The 21,360-nt window shown below is 64.7% G+C and overlaps 13 protein-coding genes across 13 annotated transcripts; 6 read left to right on the top strand and 7 right to left on the bottom strand.

Annotated features, from left to right (window-relative positions):
* Positions 1–47: 47 nt before the first annotated feature.
* On the bottom strand, positions 48–1,784 carry MICPUN_98705 (predicted protein; the record flags this gene model as incomplete). Its single annotated transcript, XM_002499735.1, has 1 exon — positions 48–1,784. One exon carries the CDS (start codon positions 1,782–1,784, stop codon positions 48–50), a length of 1,737 nt encoding a protein of 578 aa, XP_002499781.1.
* Positions 1,785–1,849: 65 nt separating this feature from the next.
* Positions 1,850–2,299, bottom strand: MICPUN_55747 (predicted protein; the record flags this gene model as incomplete). The annotated part of the gene is made up of 1 exon (XM_002499734.1): positions 1,850–2,299. One exon carries the CDS (start codon positions 2,297–2,299, stop codon positions 1,850–1,852), a length of 450 nt encoding a protein of 149 aa, XP_002499780.1.
* Positions 2,300–3,104: 805 nt separating this feature from the next.
* On the top strand, positions 3,105–3,389 carry MICPUN_74650 (predicted protein; the record flags this gene model as incomplete). The annotated part of the gene is made up of 1 exon (XM_002500227.1): positions 3,105–3,389. A coding segment is annotated over one exon (285 nt), but the record flags the coding sequence as incomplete, so codon positions are not given.
* Positions 3,390–5,616: 2,227 nt separating this feature from the next.
* Positions 5,617–6,774, bottom strand: MICPUN_96933 (predicted protein; the record flags this gene model as incomplete). The annotated part of the gene is made up of 3 exons (XM_002499733.1): positions 5,617–5,878; positions 5,978–6,217; positions 6,266–6,774. 3 exons carry the CDS (start codon positions 6,772–6,774, stop codon positions 5,617–5,619), a joined length of 1,011 nt encoding a protein of 336 aa, XP_002499779.1.
* A 385-nt stretch (positions 6,775–7,159) lies between these two features.
* On the top strand, positions 7,160–7,812 carry MICPUN_55750 (predicted protein; the record flags this gene model as incomplete). The annotated part of the gene is made up of 2 exons (XM_002500226.1): positions 7,160–7,228; positions 7,342–7,812. 2 exons carry the CDS (start codon positions 7,160–7,162, stop codon positions 7,810–7,812), a joined length of 540 nt encoding a protein of 179 aa, XP_002500272.1.
* Positions 7,813–8,096: 284 nt separating this feature from the next.
* MICPUN_98709 (predicted protein) lies at positions 8,097–8,846 on the bottom strand (the record flags this gene model as incomplete). The annotated part of the gene is made up of 1 exon (XM_002499732.1): positions 8,097–8,846. The coding sequence occupies one exon, from the start codon at positions 8,844–8,846 to the stop codon at positions 8,097–8,099; it is 750 nt and encodes a 249-aa protein (XP_002499778.1).
* Positions 8,847–9,129: 283 nt separating this feature from the next.
* MICPUN_55753 (predicted protein) lies at positions 9,130–10,828 on the bottom strand (the record flags this gene model as incomplete). The annotated part of the gene is made up of 2 exons (XM_002499731.1): positions 9,130–10,433; positions 10,552–10,828. 2 exons carry the CDS (start codon positions 10,826–10,828, stop codon positions 9,700–9,702), a joined length of 1,011 nt encoding a protein of 336 aa, XP_002499777.1. The 3' UTR covers positions 9,130–9,699.
* A 262-nt stretch (positions 10,829–11,090) lies between these two features.
* Positions 11,091–12,098, top strand: MICPUN_55754 (predicted protein; the record flags this gene model as incomplete). Its single annotated transcript, XM_002500225.1, has 1 exon — positions 11,091–12,098. The coding sequence occupies one exon, from the start codon at positions 11,091–11,093 to the stop codon at positions 12,096–12,098; it is 1,008 nt and encodes a 335-aa protein (XP_002500271.1).
* A 94-nt stretch (positions 12,099–12,192) lies between these two features.
* On the bottom strand, positions 12,193–13,647 carry MICPUN_55755 (predicted protein; the record flags this gene model as incomplete). The annotated part of the gene is made up of 1 exon (XM_002499730.1): positions 12,193–13,647. The coding sequence occupies one exon, from the start codon at positions 13,645–13,647 to the stop codon at positions 12,193–12,195; it is 1,455 nt and encodes a 484-aa protein (XP_002499776.1).
* A 2,308-nt stretch (positions 13,648–15,955) lies between these two features.
* On the top strand, positions 15,956–17,208 carry MICPUN_107661 (predicted protein). Its single transcript, XM_002500224.1, has one exon. The coding sequence runs from the start codon at positions 16,016–16,018 to the stop codon at positions 17,144–17,146; it is 1,131 nt and encodes a 376-aa protein (XP_002500270.1). The 5' UTR covers positions 15,956–16,015; the 3' UTR covers positions 17,147–17,208.
* Positions 17,209–17,255: 47 nt separating this feature from the next.
* MICPUN_55757 (predicted protein) lies at positions 17,256–17,579 on the bottom strand (the record flags this gene model as incomplete). The annotated part of the gene is made up of 1 exon (XM_002499729.1): positions 17,256–17,579. One exon carries the CDS (start codon positions 17,577–17,579, stop codon positions 17,256–17,258), a length of 324 nt encoding a protein of 107 aa, XP_002499775.1.
* A 396-nt stretch (positions 17,580–17,975) lies between these two features.
* MICPUN_68379 (predicted protein) lies at positions 17,976–18,935 on the top strand (the record flags this gene model as incomplete). The annotated part of the gene is made up of 2 exons (XM_002500223.1): positions 17,976–18,353; positions 18,396–18,935. Coding segments are annotated over 2 exons (918 nt in total), but the record flags the coding sequence as incomplete, so codon positions are not given.
* Positions 18,936–19,504: 569 nt separating this feature from the next.
* Positions 19,505–20,926, top strand: MICPUN_55759 (predicted protein; the record flags this gene model as incomplete). Its single annotated transcript, XM_002500222.1, has 1 exon — positions 19,505–20,926. One exon carries the CDS (start codon positions 19,505–19,507, stop codon positions 20,924–20,926), a length of 1,422 nt encoding a protein of 473 aa, XP_002500268.1.
* Between the last annotated feature and the right edge of the window lie 434 nt (positions 20,927–21,360).

Genomic DNA, 21,360 nt, shown 5'->3' with positions numbered 1-21,360 from the left:
CGAGAAAATCGTCTGCACCCGTGGCTTTGGCATCTGAGTGCCCTACGTCAGTCCGCCGAGTGCTGCCTGCACTTCCCGGGCCCGGTCCCGTAGTGGTCGCGGGTCTCCTGGCCGCGTCGCACCACCCGCATGCACGCGCAGCAGAAGTGCTGGTTGCACGACCAGCACAGCACGTGGTTGTTCCTCTCGAGCTTCCAGTTCGGCTGGCGGCACTTGGGACAACGCGTCTGCCTAACCTCCCCACCCCGCACGTGCGCGTCCCTGTTCCGGTTCTCCTGGACCACGAACGCCGCGTTCATCTCCCGCTCCCACGCCGCGATGGCGTCCAAGTCGAACAGAGAGCAGTCGCCCTCTCTGAAGTGCTCGTAGCCGAAGACCTCTTTGCCGCACTTGTAGCAGAAAAAGCAGCCGCACCCTCCGCACGTCATCTTGTTGCACCCCTCGCTCTTGACCACCCCCGTGTTGCACCGCGGGCACTGCTTACCCTCGCGATCGATGTACCGCTGCGCCATGGCGTCCGCCACCTGCTCCCTGTGCCTCCGTCTGGCGTCGTCGCCCATAGCCGCGTCTCCCAACCTCCTCGACTCCAGCACCCGTAACCTTCGCTCCGGGGTGAGGCACGTCTCCCCGGGGTGCCACGACTCGCGGCAGAGGGAACAGAACGCGAACATGCAGGACGCGCACCTACCGCAATGATCCCCGTCACCGTCCTCGATCACGGGCGCCTCGCACCGGGGGCAGTACACCAGGTCCGACATCGCGTCCAGCGACCGCTCCAGCGTCAGTCGCTCCCATCGAGCGTAATCCTCCGGGGACAGGACGGATCGAAGAACCTCCGGGTCCGGCGGCGCCCCGCACCCGGGCTCCGGGCACACGAGTAAACCCACCGTCCCGTCTCGCACCATTAAGGTCGCCTGTGACGTGACGCACCGCGCACAGAACCTGTGGTCGCACCGCGGCTTACAGAGCCGGACGAAATCAGCGCCGAGGACGTCGTCCTCGAGACACACCCCGCATCGGTGCGTGCGAACCGCGAATTGTCGCTCTTTTTCCACCGCGTCGTGACGCAACAGACGAAAGAGCGCCTCCTGCGCGTCCCTCGAGGTGCACACCCCGCGGAGCGTCGTCGTTCGCGCCGCGCACTCGGTTCCGCCGCGTGGGCCCCCTTTGCGTCCCCCTTGTAAAAGGTTGCACCCCTCGAGGTTGAGGACACCCCCGGGCGCGAAGCACTCGTCCACCGACGACTCCGCGAGCCACCCGGCCATCTCGAACACCGCGGGCGCCCCCGGTGTCCACATCGCCGCCATCGTATCGCACGCGGCTTCCGTGGCTTCCGGCGGGAGCCACGACGCGGTGAGCGCGAGTAGCGGCGGGGACGCTGATGGGTAATCCCGCGGGAAGATGGCGTGCAGCGCGACGGGGGGTGGATAAACGACCGTCGCGGCGGGTGCGCCGTCGATGCGAACGTCGATGCGCCTGGGCTCACGGTCCAACCTGATGGTCAGGTCGAAGCGAAACGCGCCGATGGTTTCGTCGTCGTCGTCTCCGGCGCACATCGACGCGGCGACGGCGGCGGCGGGTCCCCGAAGATCATCGCCGAAGATGGATTTGAGAGCCATGAGCTCGTCGAGCTGCGCGGACCTGTCCTCCTCGTTCGGTGCGATGATCTGCGCGTCCTCCTCCTCCTCTTCATCATCGTCGGGTGCCGGGGCGAGGCGGGATAGGAGGGCGCGCTCCAGCTTCAGCTCCCAGGGCTCCTCCTCGGGCTCCGCGTCGGCCTCCATGGACCCTAACACCCCGCCAGTCGGCACCCCTTCTTACCCACCTCCGACTCGGTACCCGCGACGCTCTACGCGATCTTGGACTTGGGTCCGTGGTTAACGAGGTGCACAGCCATCACAGTACCCAGGAACACGCACACGCACGCGACGAGCAGCGCCCCGAGCGCCGCGGGCAGCAACACCGCGTACCGCCGATCGGGGAACCACTCGAGAACCGGGTGGCCGGCGTCGATGAACGGGGTGACGAGCGCCCAGACGGTGTAGTAGGCGAACGCGACGGTAGCGGCGGCGCAGAGGACAAGCCCGATGGACCTGTCGTTCATCGATGCTCGCACAAGGGCGGCGACGGAGCGAGGGCCGGTGGAGTGTGGGCGCGGCAGGGGTCGGAGGCGACAAATGAACTGACGCTCGGAGCCTGATGCGAAGTCACCAGACCACTTTGCCAGCGGCAGGACCCAAGCGACCCGGAACTGCCAGCCTGCCAGCCCGAGACCGAGAGAGGCTAACCTAGAGTCCATGTGACGATTCTATGTGTTATTAGTCTAGTTAGGAAAAATAGAAATAACCGAGAAGAAAAACCGTCACACATCACAGCTTTATTAGTCATCAAAATTGACGGCTTCAGGGTTGAACCTCTTTACCTGCTTTTCACCGGAAAAAAAAGAAAAAGAAGGGACTCGACGCTGACTCGACGCAGACTGGATCGAAATAGATATTTTCAAATTTTTCTTTTTTAGAAGACTGCGCCACGTATCAGAGCCGGAGAGAAGATTTTTGCAGAAAGTTCCCAGAAACCGACGAGCCATGAACCCTTGACGGAGGATCATTTCGTGTCTCGTTCAACCGGTATCACGTGTCCGTACCCGGACGGTCCAAACCGGCTTCCCCCAAAGGTCGCGCGCGCCGGACGTTCAGGATGGAAGACGGGATGGAGGAGGTGCACGATGACGATACCGATTCCGACGAGATGAAGCCGAAGATTTACAAGACCGTGTGGAGCCCCGAGGTGCGCCCGAGATCGCCGATCCCTGCTGCCCGCATAATTCTGCGCGCCCAGATGTTCGGCCCTGATGTTTTTGTGCGTGGGTCCGCGAGGTTCGGGGCGCCGCGTCGCGCGATCGCGCGCCGGACGGGCGCGCTGGATGCTTCCGGATCGGGTTCACCGATGTAACCCGCGGATGCGGGGGCGCGCCCTGGACCGCGGTCCCCGCGCGTCAACCGCGCCCCGACCATCGTTCCCACACGCCACGACCACCTCGCCATTCCGACGACGCGCGGCGCGCGGTGTTTTCTCACGACCTTCCTCCCGCCCCGAACCACGCGCAGGAGGACGCTCGGCTGAGCATGCTGGTGATGACCCACGGCGCACGCAACTGGTCGTTCATCGCCGAGGGGATCCCCAGCCGCAGCAGCAAATCCTGTCGCCTGCGATGGTGCAACCAGCTGGACCCCGCGCTCCGTCGCGACAACTTCAGCGACGCGGAGGATCGCACCATCATGGCCGCCTACAAGAAGCTCGGCAACCGCTGGGCATCCATCGCGAAGCTCCTTCCCGGCCGCACCGACAACGCGGTCAAGAACCACCTCCACGCCAAGCTCCGAGCCAAGGCGAGGGCAAGATCCGAGGGCGGCCTCGACGACAAGGAGATCGACGCGTCCCTCGGGTTCAACGAGGAGCGCGAGGACCTCGGCGATGACGACTTCAAGCTCGAACTGGAGGGGGACGTGGACGCCGGCGAGAGACGCAAGCCCAAGCCCAAGGGACCCGCGGGCGCGTACCTCAAGCCCGCGAACGTCGGCGCCGGCGGCATCGAGGAGGAGGTGGCGGATAGCAGGAACGAGGTCCTGAGGGAGTACGCCGCCATGATGGAATCTGCGCGGCTGGCGCAGACGAGTTCGCTCTCGCTGGGCATGGGCGGCGGCCCTCAGAACACCCGCGCGGGCGGCGGCGGCATGTCCGGCATGGCCGGTGGGATCCACGGCCTCGGCGCGGGGCTGGGGCGCATGGGCGCGCTCGAGACGGGCAAAGCCGGGAAAAGCCAGCCGCCGCCGCTCATGCTCCCGCAGGCTCCCGGCGGCGAGTTGTCGGTGCTTCCGTCGTCGCTGGGCGGGGACAACCTCAGCGGGCTGCTGAAGCTCGTCGAGGAGTCGGGCGCCGCGGACGAGGTCCTGCGCCTGGTGCAGTTGGGGGTGCCTATGGCTGCCATTCAGGCGGCGCTCGGGTCCGCGACTAATAAAGGCGGAGCGGCGGCGGCGGGGGAATCCCGAAAAGGAGCGCCAGCTGTGTCCCCGGTCCCGGCCCGCGCGGGGGATAAACGCGGCCACGACGCCGTCACCGGGCTCGAGAAGATCACACGCGCCCAAGCCGATCTCCTCGCGCGCCTCAGCGGCACCGGACCGTCTCCCATGGACGCGGTCATCGGGCTCGGGCTCGGGCTCGGGCTCGGGGGGCAGGCGGCTGGTCCCGGCGGCGGTGGCTTGGGCGGTGGCTTGGGCGGTGGCTTTGATCCCGCGGCGTACGGCGGCCTCGGCGGCCTCGGCGGCCTCGGCGGCCTCGGCGGGATGGGAGGGGGGGGATCCGGCTTGGGAATGGGCGGGATGGGAGGTCCTGGCGCGATTGGTGGCTTGGGCGGCTTGGGCGGCTATGGCGGCTATGGCGGCTTGGGCGGCTTGGGCGGCTTGGGCGGCTCAGGCGGTCTTGGCGGCTTGGGCGGCTTGGGCGGCTCAGGCGGTCTTGGCGGCTTGGGCGGCTTGGGCGGCTTGGGCGGCTTGGGCGGCTCAGGCGGTCTTGGCGGCTTGGGCGGCTTGGGCGGCTCTGTCGGTCTTGGCGGCTTGGGCGGTTTTGGCGGCTTGGGCGGTCTGGGGGGTTTGGGCGGGACGGGATCGGGCGGGACGGGATCGAGCGGGATGGGAGGTGGTTTGGGGGCAAAGTTTGGCGGGCCCGGCGTGGGCCTCGGACTGAGCGGCGGCGTTGACCCGATGAGCGCGGCAGCCGCGTACCTGGGCATGAACTTTGACAACATGCCGGGCGTCGGCGGGTCCGCGACCCCTTCGACAACCCCGGGCACGATCGGAGCCACAGGGGAGCAGCCGGTTTACAACAGCACTCACGAGTTCACCAAGATGATGAACGAGCTGGAGGTGGCCAAGGCTAAGGACTTCAACGACCGGCGCCGGGCCGAGCGCGAGGCTAAGCGGGCCAGGGTCAATGAGCAACTCACCGGGGCGGCTGTCATCGGTCACGGGGAGTCCGCGGCGCCGGTCAAGGATGCGGATCCCGCCGCGGGGCCCAAGGAGGAGCCCGAGCCCAAACTGGCGGCGGAGCCAGATGCTGTGGCGGAGCCCGAGCCCAAACTGGCGGCGGAGCCAGATGCTGTGGCGGAGCCCGAGCCCGTGACCGCAGCCGTTGCTGAGCCCGTGACTGAGCCCGTGACTGAGCCCGTTGCTGAGCCCGTGACTGAGCCCGTGACTGAGCCCGTTGCTGAGCCCGTTGCTGAGCCCGTTGCTGAGCCCGTTGCTGAGCCTGTGGCTGAGCCCGTTGCTGAGCCCGAAACGAAACCGTTGGAGGAGGTCAAAGTCTCACCTCCCAAACGCACGACACGACACAGCGCCCCCGCACCTCCAGAGGCGACGAACACGTCACCCCAAACGCGCTCGTTGCGCCCGAGGAGGTGAACATTCGCTTTGCGAGAAGGAACACACGAGTTGAAATGGTCGCACTTCCAGTACCCGAAGTTGGAGGGCGCGGACGAAGTCTCCGACGATCATAATATTGATTACCTTCGAAGGTATATTACAGCATTAAATTTTTTCAATATCAATACGAACGAACAAGTCACTCGTCGTCCAAAAACTCGAACGGATCATCCTTGGTGTACTTTGTCGGTGTCAGCCCATGCGAGGCTACGTACTCGCCGGACCAAAACTTGGTCAGATGCCTCACACCGCTGTCGCACGCTATGGTGACCACCCTGTGGCCCGGCCCGAGCTGCCTCGCCAGCTTAGCGGCGCCAACAATGTTGACGCACGACGACGAACCAAGGAACAGACCGTCCCTCCTCGCCAGGTACCTGCTCATCTCCACCGCCTCGCGGTCGCTGCACTTGAACGCTCCCGACAGCAAGCTCGGTCCTTCGTTGCCTGCCGTCTTCCCAGCTTGCGTGCCGTCGCCGCCGATGGCGATGTGGAAGTTGCACGTCAACCGATTGATACCGACGCCCTCGGTGATCGTGTCGAATGGGTTCCTGAGCCGCTTGCCCTCGGCCTCCACCCGGTTGTAAAGGACCCCTCTCTTCACCTTGTTGTACAGGGAGCTCCCCTGCGGATCCACCAGGTGGCACTCGATGCCTTCGTCCTTCGATTTGAGGTACCTCGCGATCCCCGCGAGGGTCCCGCCGGTACCGCACGCGCATATAAACGCGTCCAACCGCCGTCCGCTCGTGGAAACGACGGCGCCGTTCGCCTCCGACGGGCGCGCGCCGCACTGTCGCCAAATCTCCGGACCCGTTCCCTCGAGGTGCGCGCGAAAGTTTGCCGTGTTCTCAAATTGGTCCGCGAAATACCCCGCACCGCGGCCGTCAGATTCGCACAACTCCTCCGCCCGTCGTCTGGCCACGTTCACGAAGTGGTCCTTGTGCGTGATGGACACCGGACGCACGCGTTCCACCGTCGCGCCGAACGATTCCATCAGCCGCGGCTTTTCCATCGCCGCGTCGTCCGGTAACGCCAAGTGCGCGTTGCATCCCAGCGCCCTCGCCACCATCGCGAGCGATACCCCAGTGCTGCCCGCGGTTCCTTCCGTGACCGTTCCTCCCTCGACGAGCTCGCCGGAATCCAGCGCCTCGGTGATGATCCTAAGCGCGACCCGATCTTTCACGCTGCCCCCCGGGTTGGCGAATTCGCACTTGATCATCACGTCGCACCCGGTGGCGGCGGAGAGAGAGTTGACGCGTATTAAGGGCGTGTTACCGATGGACGCGAGCACATCGGGCATGGGAGGTGGCGGGGGGAAGTGAACGCTCCGCGTGGTGGGCGCGTGCGGCGGCGGACACGCGCCGAAGAGGTCGCAAAGCGAGAGCGCGATGGATCGGACGGTGGCGACGGCGGTCGGCGCCTCGCTGACGGATGTGTCCGCCGACGCCCTTCGACGGTTGGCGGAGGAGGCGACCAGCCACGCCCCCGCCGCCGCGCTCGCGACGGCAGTGCCCACGAGCAGCGCGGTGGTCGCCGCGCGCGACTCCTGTTTAAACTCGCCCATCTCCCCGCGCGCCTCGCAGTGAGACGAAACCTAAGAAGTGCTCAGAAGGTGCCGTCTTTCCGGCGTCCTTGGTCGGCGAGATCATTTTTCAAAGCGCCCTCGCTGAAGGGTAGCCGCGGCCATGGCGTCATACCCGCCGCCCCCTTCGTACATGACGCCAGAGTGGGCGCAGTTCCTCGAAGCGGACATCGTGCGTGCCCCGACCTCAGCCTCAAGCTCACAAAACCCGCCCGTTCACCCCTGTTCCCGTTGCCCATCGCCAAAACTCACCGTCATCATCGCCCCCGCCGTTGTTCTTCGCAGGACCGCAGCGGGCAGGTGGACGGGACAGAGCTGCAAAACATGCTCGCCGCGGGGGGTTTGGTGTTCTCTTTACAAACCGTGATGCAGATAATCCGCCTGCACAACTCGCGCGACAGCGGAACCCTCGACTTCGCCGAGTTCAAGCAGGTGCAGCAGTTCCTCTCGAACGTGCAAGCCTCATTTCAGTACTTCAACCAGAGCAAGTCGGGGCGGCTGGATAAGAGCGAGGTGCTCCGCGCACTGAACCACGCTGGGTTCGGGCACGTCGACGAAGGGGCGGTCAAGGCGGCGTGCCAGGCTTTCGACCCGGACAGGACCAATTCGCTTTCCTTGGACCAGTACATTTCCCTTACACTGTTCCTCTTGAACTCCAAGCGGGTGTTTGAGGCGTTTGACGCAACCACGCCGGAGAACGGGCTCATAAAGCTCGACTTTAACCAGTTCGTGTACGCGGCGGCCAAGACGAGGTGACGAGGGTGCTAGTCGTGACGACGCGAGGCTTTACGTTCATCATGGGGAAGGCTTCCTCGAGAGCCTAAAAAATTATTTCGAATTGGTAAAATTCGCGTGCGCTAGCTAATCTTAGTGTTGTACTGCATTTCCTCCCAACCCACCGGTCGACGCTACCCGCTTTTTCAGTTGCGTTTCGGGTCAGTGGAACTGATGCTAAGCGCTCTCCGCTTCCTCTCCTCCTCCGTAGGGGACCCCTGCAGAAAGTAAGAAAGAGCGTGTTTGGTCGTTCCCGCCTCGCGCTGTCAGTCGTCCTTACTCCCATCCGACGAGTGTTCCCTCGTCGGGTTACCCCCCGTCATCATGTTGTGCGCGTAGAACACGTTCATGAAAAGCGCCCCGCACGCGATCAGACCCGCGGGGATGAAGCTCCCGCCCGCCATCCACTTCCTACCCGTCACCGCCATCAGCGCGACGGAGATGAAGAGGCTCATCGCCGTCTCGACGAAAGACGACTCGTTCGCCTTCCACTTCTTGAGGCTCATCGCCCCGAGCGCCATGAGCAGGGTGCCCATACCTCCGCCAAAGATCAGGGATTTGGTGCTGCCCGCGATGGCGAACCCCGCGAGTCCGCCCAACGCCACGAACAGCCCCCACGGGAGCGTGAGGCAAAAATCGTGCATCGGGACCCAGCCCAGTGGTTTCTCCCCGGTCGTCGTCTCCGCCGGCTCACCGCCTTTCTCCGCGCCGACGCTCGGCTGGAACTCTCCGCCGTTCGGTGCAGTGTTCGCCTCCGCGCGTGCGACGACGCGGGCCGCGCGGGAGGTCGGGTGTTCGCCCGGGAGGCCGAACTCGGTGTGCTCCCCGAGGTGGACCTTGGATCTGACCACGACGGTGGCGCAGCGGCGGTCGTTTAGTTGCGTGCGATGGAGGCCGTGCGAGGGCGCCTGTCTACCGTACCGGGATCCGTGGGCGCCCTGGGCGGTCGAAACGTCGTGAAGGGACGGCCGGAAGAGCGCGTTTCCGGTCGAGCCTCCAGCCAGCGGCACGGACATCCGCGCCCGGGGGACTGAACTTTTCGCAAAAAGCGTGTTGCAGAGCCGTTTTCGATTGGCGCGAAAGAACCCAGGATTCGCGAATAAAAAGCGGTTCTTTGTTCTGATTGGCTGGGGAAAAATTGCGTGTATCTCCGCGGCGATTCTGTTTGTTTGGCTGCGGCAAGCAGTCGCGAGATTTGCGGAAAAAAAAAACGTGTTTTGAAACGTACCGGCCCTTCTTCTCCTCTGTCGTCTGAAGTTCAACCATCTTGGCGCCTGGCGCGAGTTTTGGCGATGCTGCTTGGTTTTGGGAAATGTTGTGGCTTCACAGCACGGGCGAATGGGCCGCCTGGCACCGAGCAGGTGGACCTTCACCCCGGTGATGGGTCGTTCCCGGTCGCGCCCTGTATCCAAGAAGTCCGCGCGTCGAATCCCCTCCGCGAGCAGGGCGAGGAAAGGCGACGGGAAGCGGCGAGATCGGCTGGACGGGGCGAGGGGGAGCGATGGCGTTGAGAGAGTCTGGTGGAGAGACCCCGAGACTGGCGGGTTGAGCGGCGTGGCGAGGAGATCTCTCGTCGCAGCAGCCGCCCAACTCGCGTTCGCCGCCGTCGCGGTCAAATCCCAGCGGCTCTACGACGTGTGGCGCGGCGCCGGGTGGGGAGAATCCTCGTGGAGGAGCGTCACCCACGGCGGCGGGCGAGACGCGTCACTCGCGCAGCGGTGGAGCGCGGAGACGAGGGGATGGAGGGAGCGTCGCGACGGTGGATCGAGTCTTAGCGATTGGTAAACCAGACGCGAGATACGTGCGTCGTACGTTGGATTGATGACGCGAACGGGTCGACCCTAAACCCGGTGGTAGGACCTGGACCCCTCACCTCGCCACCGCCTTCTCCTCCGCCGCTTCCTTCGCCGCGTTCAGCGCGTCCTCCTCCTGCAACGACTGAAAGTACCTGTCGTAGTACTCCGACGCGATCTCCAGCTGGTCCATGTCGGTGTAGATGTCCGCTATGACGCCCAGCGCGTCCGTCTCACCCGAATGATCGTCGTGGTCCACGCTGAGGGACAGCACGGTCTGCATGGCCTCGAGCGCCTCCCCGTACCGACCCAGCCTCTCGAGCGCGGCGCCCCTGCCTCGATGCGCCTTCCTCTGCGCCTTCCAAGCCTCGGCGAGCGCCCCCTCGTTCGCGCTAATCTCCTTGAGCGCCTCGTCGAACTCCGAGAGCGCCATGTCGTTGGCCTTCTCCTTGAGGTGGCGCTTGGCGGTCTTGAGCTTGACGATGATTCCGTCCACCGCGGCGATCTCCTCGTCGGTGCTCTGACCGGGGCCCTTCTCGATGAACCTCTGCGCGGGGATGGGCACGTAGGGTCCCATGCCCGCCTCGCGCATCTCCCTTCTCAGTTCGGCGTTCACCTTGAGCAACGACGCGTTGAGCTTGGCGACCTCCTCGCCCTTCTTGCGCGCCTCGTTGCCGCCCACGAGCGACCCGACAAAGCCGATGGCCTGGCCCAAGATGAGCGCAGAGACCAGGTACTTGTGGTCAACCTCCAGGCCGGCGAACTTGACGGTGAAGTCCTCTCTGAAGATCTCGTCTGGTTCGGTGAGCTCTGTAATTCAAAAGAGGTGGATACGGCGGTCAGTCACGCGGCGAAGGTGCGCGTGGGATGGGAGGAAGTTTCACTTTTCGGGTTCCAGGCTGGAATTGAACGAGAGGCGCGTGCTCACCCCTCGGAAGGTTCTTCAGGGGTCCGTTCGAGGGGGCGGGCGGGATGACATCGAGTATCGAGCCCTCCGCGAGCGCCGCGTTGGGCTGGGCGGTGACCAGCACGGCCGCGGCGAACGCCGTGGTCGCCGCCTTCCGCGCGCGCCCGAATGCGTCATCCGCGACCCCGTCCTTTTTCTCCGAGACGGCCGCGGGTTTACGAGCGCGCTCTGCGTTGGAGACGGCACGTGTGGCCGGGGCGGCGCGCGACGTCGTGATAGAGGCGGTAATGACACTCATCCCCCCGCCGCTCGTATCCTTCTAGCGGTCGGCTTGAGGAGCAATGAGGAGCATTGAGGAGGGGGCACCAAACCCCACGATCGGTCCGAGAGGATAGGATCTAACAAGTGGAACAACGCAGATCTCCAGATCCGCACTCGCCAGCGCGCGGCGCAGGTAAGCGCAAAGCGCACTATTTGAACTCCCCATCATCAGACGTGGTACCCACACCCGCGGGTTGGGCGCGGACGGAGCGAGCGCGAGGGCTCCATCGTCCGTCAACATGGCCAGCTTCGTGTCGCCGAGCGCGTACTCGCGCCTGGCCAAGTGCCCGATATGCGACAGGTCGGTGCACAAGGTGCTCATCGAGAGCCACGTCGAGATATGCCTGGAGCGTCAGGCGAGCGGGGCGGCGCCGTCGCCCGCGGGGGAGCTCGGGGACAGGCTGCTCGCGAGGGACCTGGGCGAGGCGACGACGCATGCGACCACGCCGGTGAGCGCGGGTGCGCCCGGGCGCGCGAGTTTCGTCGCGGCGTCGACCGTGGTGCGCCCCGGAACCGCGCGCGCGGCGACGTCGCAGAGAGATGGGGGAGGGGGTGCCAACCTCGCAGCGCGGACGCCCTTCGACCTGTTGATGGGCAAGGACAAGGGAAGCACCGCGGGGGGACACGCGGGCGTGGAGGAGAAGGAGAATCGCGCAGACTCGCCCCGCGGTGGGGACGGCTGGCGCAAGGGCGGGGGAGGACCCGACGGTGAAGCCGCGCCGGCATCGGCGTCGTCGGTGGACGCGAGCGGGAAGCGGAGCACGCTCGTTCCGCTCCAGCAGTGGTTCAAACGGAGCGACGATCGGGGCGACGCGAATTTGACCCCGGCGGCGAAACGCGCGAGGGTGTCCGACCCCGGGGAGGGTCGCGCACGGGGCGGAGGGTCCCGCGCGGGCAAAGGCGATGCCGAGGAGGGTGACAAGGATGCAAACGACGAAAACGAGGAGGAAGACGCCAGGTGCGAGGATCCGGTCGTCACCGCTGAGGCTCTGGGCGACGGGGGTCTGGTCAATTTTCCCCTCAGGGTCATGAGCGGGAGCCACGACGCGTGCGGTATATGCCTGGAGACGTTCACGGAGGGTGGGGAGGCGCCGGTGTTGAGGCACGTGTTCTGGCCGTGTCAGCACGTGCGGCAGTGCGGCGACTGCGCGCTGCGGATCTGGCAGGTGCCCAAGGCGAAGCGGCGGTGTCCATGGTGCAAGAGCAAGATAGACATCAGGCCGAGGCCGTTCAAGCCCTTCCTGTGACACGCGAATAGGTGGGTTAGCTAACGGACTCTGATGGGTCACTGTGAAAACGGTTTTAGCTCTGCAAACCGCCGTCTCATCACGCGACGCTCGCTCACTTGGCGTCAGCCATGTCGACGGGCACCGCGGTCTCGATCACCACCCCGTCACCCAACTTTAGCAGCTCGGCGATGCCCCCGTCCCCGTCGACGCACTCCACGTGCTCCTCCGTCCACTGCGTCTCACCGCCGTTTTCACCCGAACCCTCCGCGCACGACTTTGAGCACGTAAACGCAGCCACCGTCTGCCAGTCCCACGCGTCCAGCTGGTCCGCACCGACGACTGGTCCGCGCCGGTTCCCCTTGGACCAATCCGCCGCCTCCGCGACGAAGTGGAGGAGCGGCGGCATGAGCTGAATCTCGCACCGCCGCTCCGCGCCGCACCTTCCGCACCGCGGGGTCGTCTTAGCGGGACCCGGCCCGTCCGCCGGCCACACCAACCCGCCGCCGCCGAACGCGTACCGGACGCACTGCTCCGGGGCGCGTCGGATCCGCTTGCTGAACTTGAGGTACCGCCCGTCGAGACCGTCCACGGTGCCGGCCTCGTACCCCTCGCCGGCCCATTCGTTGTTGCCCGCCCCCGCCGCCTCTCGCGACCCGGGGCTTCGCGCCGACTCCCCCAAAGCGGCGCCGCCCTCGACTTCGGTGTACCTGGCGAGCGCGCGCTCCGCCTCGGCGAGGTCGGCGGTGCCGCCGGAGGACGACGCCGGCTCCCAGTCCGCGACGAGGAAGAACTCCGGCACGCGGGGACCCTGCCACGCGGCGCGGGGATCGAAGTCGGGGTCGAGGTCGGCGTCGACGCTAGCGGCGTCTGTCCGCCTCTTCGTCGTCGTCGTCGTCGTCGTCGTCGTCGTCGGTCGCGTCGCGAGCCTGTCCAGGGCATCGGCCAGATCGTCCATCTCGGCCCCTGCCCCCGCGCCTTGGCCGTCGCCGCCGCCGCCCCAGTCGTCACCGCCGTCGCCGCCGCCGCCCCAATCGCCGCCGCCGCCGCCGCCCCAATCGTCACCGATGACCGCCACGGTCGCGCCCTCACCCTCGAGCGGAGCGCACGATACCCCTCCCCGCGCGGATCCGTCACCGCCCCACGCGCCATCACCGCCGGCGCCGGGGCTCTGCGCCCTCAGCGCGCGCCACCGACCCCGGTTCTTGCCGCCTCGCACGGACGCGCAACGCGGATCGAAACACGTGAACAGGTAGAGCGACCTGTCGGGCGCGTCGGGCTGATCTGGCTCTGCCCCGAGCGGGGCGTGCGCCTGCACCACGAGCGCCATCACGGCTGAACACGTGGGGCACCGCGTGAGCTCCTCGGGGGGAGCCGCGGGGACGGCAACCGCCGGGGCATCAGAGTCGCCCGCGTCGGCACCTTCAACTGCCGCCGCCGCCGCCGCCGCCGATACCGATGCGGGCCAGTCGGGTGCGCCGCCCACCTTCGTGGTGTAGTGGTCCAGCCTCTCTCCAGCGCCTACCAAGCGGCCGGGAAAGCCCAGGAGGACGGGCGCATCCTTCTTCATAGCGCTTGGGCGGGGCGCTTCGGTGTGTGGTTCTGCGCCCCGTCACTGATTTTACTTTCGGTTGCGGCAGGAAACGACACCTCTCTCCTCCACCGGGAAATGCCAAAACGGGGCCGCCGGACGGTGCCAAAACCGAGCCGGCGCTGACACGTCGCCGAGGGTGTGGGCTTGGGGACTGTCTCGTCAGGTACGTTCGGGGACGTATCGCCCCTGCGTGCCTCGTCATTCGCACCCCACCGTCGCATAACCCGGGTCAGGGGCGCGCCTGTGGTGTCGAATTCTTGACACGAGATTGTTACCCTCGCCGTGAATCTGACCGCCCCGTCCCTCCCCTTTCCCCCCGTCGAACTCGTTCAGGATGGCGTCCATCCAGGTGGCGATGCGCTGCCGGCCCTTCGTGGGCCCTGGCGATCTGGGCGTCGAGCTCCGTCAGACCGGCGACGGACCCGCGGGCGGCGAGGTCAACATCCTCAACTCCAACTACACCCAAACGAGGTACGGATTCGCGTACGCATGGTGGTCCGCGCATAACCACTCAAAGTACGCCGAGAAGGACAAGCATATCGCCGCGGGCATGAAGTTTATCTCTCAAGACCTGGCGTACGAGGCCTGCGGTTTGAAGATCAAGGAGGACCTGCTGAACGGCAGCGCGGTGGTGATGTTCGCCTACGGACTCTCGGGATCGGGCAAGACATTCACTGTGTTTGGGCCGGATGCCGCGGACTCACCGGATGCGTGGTTCAAGCACGCAGAGCCGAACGACATGTGGGGCATCCTGCCCAGGCTGGCGTACAGCATATTCAACGAGAAAACGGATGAGTGGAAGGTGACGATAAAGTACTTTCAGAACGTCGTGGACACGGTCCGCGACCTGACGAGCCCTTCGGCGTCTGAGCAGCAGTACAAGGCGGGCATGAGGAAAGACCAGGACGGGTTCATGGACATCGACTGGTGCGGCAAGGTGGTGGTGAACTCTTGGGACGAGCTACGGACGATGTTTCAGCAGTGTAACGCGCGCAAGGCCATATCGCCGACGCAGTTCAACCACCAGAGCACCAGGGGGCACTGCGTGATGACACTCGAGGTTGAAAAGCCGGATGCGGATGCGCCGTCGATGAAGCAGCGAGGTCGGCTGTACGTGTGTGACCTGGCGGGCACCGAACCCGCGGGGGACATTTTCTACGCCGAGTACAAAAAGGTTCCCCAGGACGACGGGAGCAACGAGTACCAGCTCGTCGGACCGCACAGCAACCAGGCCAAGACGAAGGAGCTGCAGGACCAGGGCAAGAAGATCAACCTGTCGCTCTCGGAGATGGCTCAATTCTTCATGAAGATGGCGGCGGCGTTCAAGAAGGGGCAGCTCAAGGCGGGCGCGACGATCCCCGGGTGCAACTCGTACTTCCTCTGTAAGTACCTGAAGGACACCATGATGCAGGCGAAGACCTACCTCTTCTGCGCCATTCGACCCGAGACAAAGTTCCACCAGTACACCTACGCCACCCTCGGATTTGCCAACAACGCGTCGGTGATCAAACTCGACCCGAAGAAGGCCACAGCAGCGGCGTCTGAGCTAGAGCGCAAGCTGATGAAGGAGCTCGACGAGATGCGCGAGCTCGTGGCGCAGTTACGCAAACAAATCGCCGAAGGGGGAGGTGGCGGCGACGCAAAGGAGACAGTCGCCGCCGCTGAGCAAGTCGCCTCCCTGCAGCGGTCCATGACGGTAAAGATCCAGGAAATCCAACAGGAGGCGGACCCATCCGCCGCCGCCGCCGCGGTCGCGTACGAAAAGCAGAAGGCACACCTGCAAGCTCGCGGCATCACGCTATCGTCCGAGGTTGAGGACGTTTCCAAGCTCAACACACCGTACCTTATCAACCTTGACGAGGATCCTTTCAGGAGCGGCCGCATGCTTTGCATCCTGGAGAAGACACCCACCAGTTTCGGCCGAGAGAAGAACGACGTGCGGCCGCAGTCTATGTCGATGGTGGCTGACCACTGCTTCTTCGACGGCAGCGGCGCTAAAAGGAGCATTAAGGGTGGCAAGGGCGCGGCGTTTGTCAACGGGCAGATGATAAAATCGGGCAAGACGCAGGAACTCAACGATGGGGACAGGGTAATCATCGGCAGCGAGCTGTATGTTTTTCGCGTGCCAGGGTCCACCGCGGAGATTGACGAGGATGCCGCCTTCGAGGAGTACCGCCTGGCGCTGCTTTCAAATTCCGAGTACAAGGGTCAGTTCAAACAGGCGGCTTCAGGCCTGCGGGTCGGGGGCAAGAACATGAGCCTGGATAAAAAATCCGCCGAACAGCTGGAAGAGGAGATGATGGCTTTATATCCCAAGGCTGCCGAGGTTGAGAACCTGTGCACCATGCTGGACAGGGAGTACATCGATACCAGCGTCGTGCTGCAGTCCACTAAGATAACCAGCGCCAGCAAGGAGGACGCCAAGGTTGCCGTCAAGGTAGTGAACAGAAACGCAAATCCTGTGGAGACGATATACCTGCCCGCGTTTGAGTTCAACCGCGCGTACAAGATCCTCAGCGACGAACTCTACCACCTGAGGGACGCCATCAGCGCGGAGGAGCACTACGTGGTGCCGTTTCAGCACGATCCACTCATGCTCCTCTTCGACTCAACCTTCCACGTGGGCACGGCTGTTTTGTTCCCAGAGTACCTGATTTACAACTTGGAAACGGATGACTCGGAGCGGCTGTGCGAGGTGTTCCCCGCGGCGGCGTCGGGGAACCAGAACATGGACGCGGGTAAACTTGACGTGGTGTGGGAGCCACTGCCGGGTCCCGAGGGTGCCACTGGGCCGGTGCTGGATATCATCGACGAAACCGATCTGCTTGGCAAGCCATGGACCTACCGTTGCCGGATCAAGCAGGCGCTTCAGCTCCCGATGATCTGCGACCTGTGCTACTGCGAGTACGAGTTCTTCGACGGATACGGATACAACACGTTTGCGACTGAGACAGTCGACTTCAGCTCAAGGCCCACCAGGTCGCCAGTGCTCGAATACGAGTACGAGCACCACGTGGAGTGCGTCACGGAAGAGTTCCTCGCGTGGCTGAAGAAGCCGCTCGAGATAAAGATTTTCATCAGCCTGGACGTTAAGCGTCCGGACCAGCTCGCGGGCACCGATAACCAGAAGGTGGTGGACCTCATCCGCGCGGACATGAAACTGCCGGCGCAGCGCGTGAAGACGGCGCAGGGTGCGGACGCGGCGCTCGCCGAGGCGATGGAGCGGATACAGTCCCTGCAGGACAAGGTGGAGGCACTCATGAGCGAGAACGAGAAGGTGAAGAAGGCAAACAAGCGGCTGGTGATGCAGAGGCGGGTGGCACTGGCGGTGGCGATGGAGGCGGCGAAGGGTTCGTCTCCGGACACCGGAATGGAGGCAATGAAGGCGGAGAAGGCCGGTAAGCCCCCTCCGAAACCATCTGCAAGGGAGGCGTCTGCGAAGAAAAAGGGTAGCTCCGCGTGTGTCGTCAGCTGACACAGTTTGGTCGTGACGCGCTCACGCCTCGTCGCTTGTACTATGATGTGTAGATATGTCTTTTTCCCCATCTTACAGCTACAGGTAGTCATCCCGCGGCGGACGCTGTTCACTCGCGCTTCTCCTTCGTATAGGAGAGCACCTGGTCAAACAGGTCGGCGGCATCATCGAAAAGGTCCGCGGCGATGTCGGCTTTGGACCTTCGACTGCGGCGAGGTTTGGCATCCGCGGCGGGTGCCTTGCGTTCGGCGCGAACGCGACGGGCGCCCGCATTGGTGATGTCGCCCAGAACCGGGCGAGCCGCCGCGGGCTCCAGGCTCTTACGCCTCCTTGGCCTCGTCACGCCACCGGCGACATCGCTCTCGATTTTCGCCGGAATCGCCCTCCCGGTGGGTGCACTCGCCCCCCTGGACGGTCTTCTATGGTGGTCCATCTTACGACTAACTTATCGTCCCGCGGTGAAGATGGTGCGAACAAGGGTGAAGGCGAGGACGAACATGTCTTCGTGGATGTGGTATCCTATATCTCGCGCTGTTTGGTGTGAGCATCGGGCTGAGTGTTGTTCAGGTATTCGTAACGCCTCTGGTTCCCCCGATTCGTGGTCAATACTTGGGACGGTCTGCCGATTGCCCGACGTCGGCACCTCGCCCCTGCGGAGGAACAGACGGAGCCCCGCGCCGCGATGTCTCGATTGGCGATGCGGCTTTGCGCCCATCACGCAGCTTTCCTCGCGCGTCCGTGTGCACCGCGTCGGCCCGCGTGCCACGGCTCGAGGCGGACGCTGGCGGTGCGCGCCACCGACGATGCGTCCACGTCGGCGGGGCTCCCCAAGGTTTTGGTCATCGCCGGTCCGACGGCGGTGGGGAAGACGAGCCTCAGCCTCCGGATGGCGTCGGCGCTGAACGGGGAGATCGTCAGCGCGGATAGCGTGCAGGTTTTCGAGGGTCTGGACGTCGGCGCGTCCAAGCTGCCCGTCAACGAGCGCAACGGGATACCCCACCACCTGCTGGACGTGGCGGATCCCTCGAAAGAGTTCGGCGCGGGGGAGTTTTACGAGCACGCTCTGGAAGCCATCGACGGCATCGTGTCGCGGGGTAAGACCCCTATCGTGGTCGGCGGGACGGGGATGTACCTCAGATGGCTAATCGACGGTAAACCTTCGACGCCGCCGTCGGAACCCGAGGCGGCGGCGAGGGCCAAGGAGGCGGTGAGAGCAGCCGCGGAGCGGGAGATGAGTCGACTGAAAAAGTCGGGAGCCGACGGCGACGACGTCGGCAACGGGTGGGCCGGCGCCGTGCGGGCACTGGCGGACGCGGGCGACCCGGAGACCGCGAACAGGCTCGCGGAGAACGATTGGTACAGGCTGGAGCGCGCGATGGAGATCGTCCAGACCAGCGGCCGGCCGGTGGGGAGCTTCAAGCCCGCGTCGCGTCCCCGATACGACTTCAGGTGCGTCGTGCTGACGTCCCCTCGGATCGAGCTGTACCGCCGGGTGGACGCCAGGGTCGAGGCGATGGTGAGGGACGGGATGCTGGAGGAGGCGGCGATGATGCTCGGGAGGGGCATCGCGCCCGGATCCACCCCCGCCGCTCGGTCCATCGGGTACAGGCAGGCGATGGACTTTGTGGAGCGCAGGGCGGCGCGCGCTGGGGATGGGCCGTGTCGACCCGAGGAACTCCTGGAGTTTGTGGAGGAGGCGCAGCGCGCGACGAGGGCGTTCGCCAAGCGACAGTTCACGTGGTTCAGGGGCGAGCGCGAGGGGCTGTACACCTGGCTGGACGCGAGCAAAGGGACGCGGAGCGAGCTGGACGAAGCGGTGGCTGCGGCGTTTCACGGTGAAACAAACAGAGGCGTTTCGTCGTCGGCACAGCCGTGCTCCGACGAGACCCGCGGCGAGGTGGACGCGGCGTGCGCCAAGGAGCTCAAGAGTTACGCGCCGCGGCAGACGATCGTGAACATGCCGGAGGTGTCGCGGGAGTTGTGCGCGCGCGTGGACGAACTGGCCAGGAGACTGAGGCGCGTGAGAGAGTTGAGAGCGAGAGAGTCGGCGGGCGAGTGACGGCGGCGGGGCTGAGCTCGTGCGCCGCGCCGCCGAGGAAGGACGCGGGGAGGAGAAGACGACGTCGGAGGCTGAGGAGGACGACGAGCCCAGGGCGGCGACTGTGTAAACGAACCCTGTAAAACCTGTAGCACTATCATACTAGCTACACTTAGACTTCATTCCGTGCAGTCGCCACGATCCATCCTGCACTGGATTAATAACAACGTGGATTTGACGAGAATCGTCGGTCCAGACGAAACCGCGCTGACTCCGCGCCGCGACTGGAGGGGTCGGGTCGAAGCGCGCGGGTTGCCGCAATGCCCCCCAGGACGTTGGTGAAGAAGACCGCCGCCAAGAAACCCGCTCCCGCGGCGGCGGTGAGGGACGACCTCGTCGCACCGCCCGTTTTTGCTCGCATCCTTCCCAAGAATGTTGGCGGGCACCGTGACGACGGCAAGGCGGTGGCCAAGCGGCTCAAGTCATGGTCGGAGGAAAAAGACGATGCGAGGGTGACGCTCTCGGATGGACACGGCGAGACTCACTACACGTTCCCGACGCGTGTTTTTGGACCGGATGCATCTCAAGAGGAGTTGTTCAACGAGGTGGCCGGGCCCCTTTTGGAACGTTTCCTTCACCCTTCCGATCCTCAGTCTGCGTTCCTGTTTGCGTACGGTCAGACGGGCACGGGCAAGACTCACACCATCATGGGACCGGAGGAGAGCTGGGACGAGGTCCGGCACAGCAAGTGGGGCCTGTTCCCCCGGATAGTGGACGCGGTACTGACCACGATGCGAGGACGGGATGCGTCGCACGCGTTCAGTTGCACGCTCAGCGCGGTTGAGTTTTACTTCTGCCAAGGGTTCGACCTGCTCGACGACCACGCGCAGGTGGACGTGCGGGACGGGGATTTATTAGGGAGGAAGCAGGTGGAGGTGAAGTCGCTGGCGGATGTCCTGAAAGTGTTGGCCGCGGTGAGGGAACACAGGACCACGGCTTCGACCAAGATGAACCCGGCACTGAAAGCCGCGGGGGGTAAGGAGAAGGATAACAAGACGCACGGTGGATCGTCGAGGTCGCACTGCGTCTTACACTGCGTCCTACGAATCGTGGACAGATCCACGCGGGACGTCAAGTGCGTGAGTTTCGGCACGATGGACCTCGCCGGCGCGGAGCGGCCCAAGTCCAACGACAACGGTTTCGCCAGCGTGATGGACGCGGTGTTGACGTACTGGAGGGATCCATCGCAGGTCAAACCGTGCGCGCAGGCGGCGATCATCAACATGGAGCTCGCCGCGCTGAGGTCCTCGGTGGTGCAGGCGGCGGAGGCGCATCGCAGGGGCCGGCGCGTGGGAGCGCCGACGCAGCTGGGCACGGCGGCGGTGAACTACATGACGGACGTTTTCGACGGAAGGTGCCACGTGGCCAACATCGTGACGCTGTCGCAGGCGCCAAAGTGCGGGTGGGAGACGTGGTTCGCGTGCACCTACGCGGAAGACGTCGCGAAGCTTCGCATGCCCGACGACTTGCCATCGGCGAAGGGTAAGAACATCGGAAAATGGCACATGCAGTGCGCGGCGATGAACGAGTCCGCCAAGGCTGCTTTGGAGCGCACACCGCCGAAAGGTCACCCCAGCTCCAAGTTTTACATGAGGCGGAAGGTGGAAGCGAGACATTGGGCGCAAGAGGCGAAGATTGTCGCGGCGTTGGCGGCCAAGGTTGCCCCCGGCGCCGAAGCTTGATAGTAGTGTTGAAACACCTGCGAAACGAACCGTCATTTCACGAGTCATCACAACGCGTTGGATCCAAATTTGGGGCGCATCAATCTGCCCATCCCGGCTTGCGACTCTCCATTCATCTGAGCCCTGTGCTCGTCTTAACCGCGGGTCCGGAGCAGGGGATCCCGACGGTGGAGATGGAGTCGGGCGACGATGAGCCGGAGGATCTGCGGCCACAGTGCGTGGAGTGGCTCGCAGACAAGGTGCGCGCGTCGCTGGGGTGCGACGCCCCCAGCATCCGGGCGCTCTTCGACGAAAATCCGCAAGCCATTGACGACTTCCTCCAAGGTGCGCCAACAGGCAACTTTCTCACCCAACGTTTCTATCAACCCGCGCAGCATGATGCCCTCATCGCGCTGTTTTCCGACCCCGCCGTGACCCCGAGGACTCACCAAACC

The sequence above is a fragment of the Micromonas commoda genome, chromosome 2, assembly GCF_000090985.2.
Source record: "Micromonas commoda chromosome 2, complete sequence".
Taxonomy (NCBI): domain Eukaryota; kingdom Viridiplantae; phylum Chlorophyta; class Mamiellophyceae; order Mamiellales; family Mamiellaceae; genus Micromonas; species Micromonas commoda.
The sequence above is the reverse complement of the archived record's forward strand: the minus strand, read 5'-3'. Positions and strand labels throughout refer to the sequence as shown.

Coding starts and splice junctions, on each gene's coding strand:
- MICPUN_107661 (XM_002500224.1), top strand. CDS start 16,016: ATGCTGGACAGGGAGTACATCGATACCAGCGTCGTGCTGCAGTCCACT.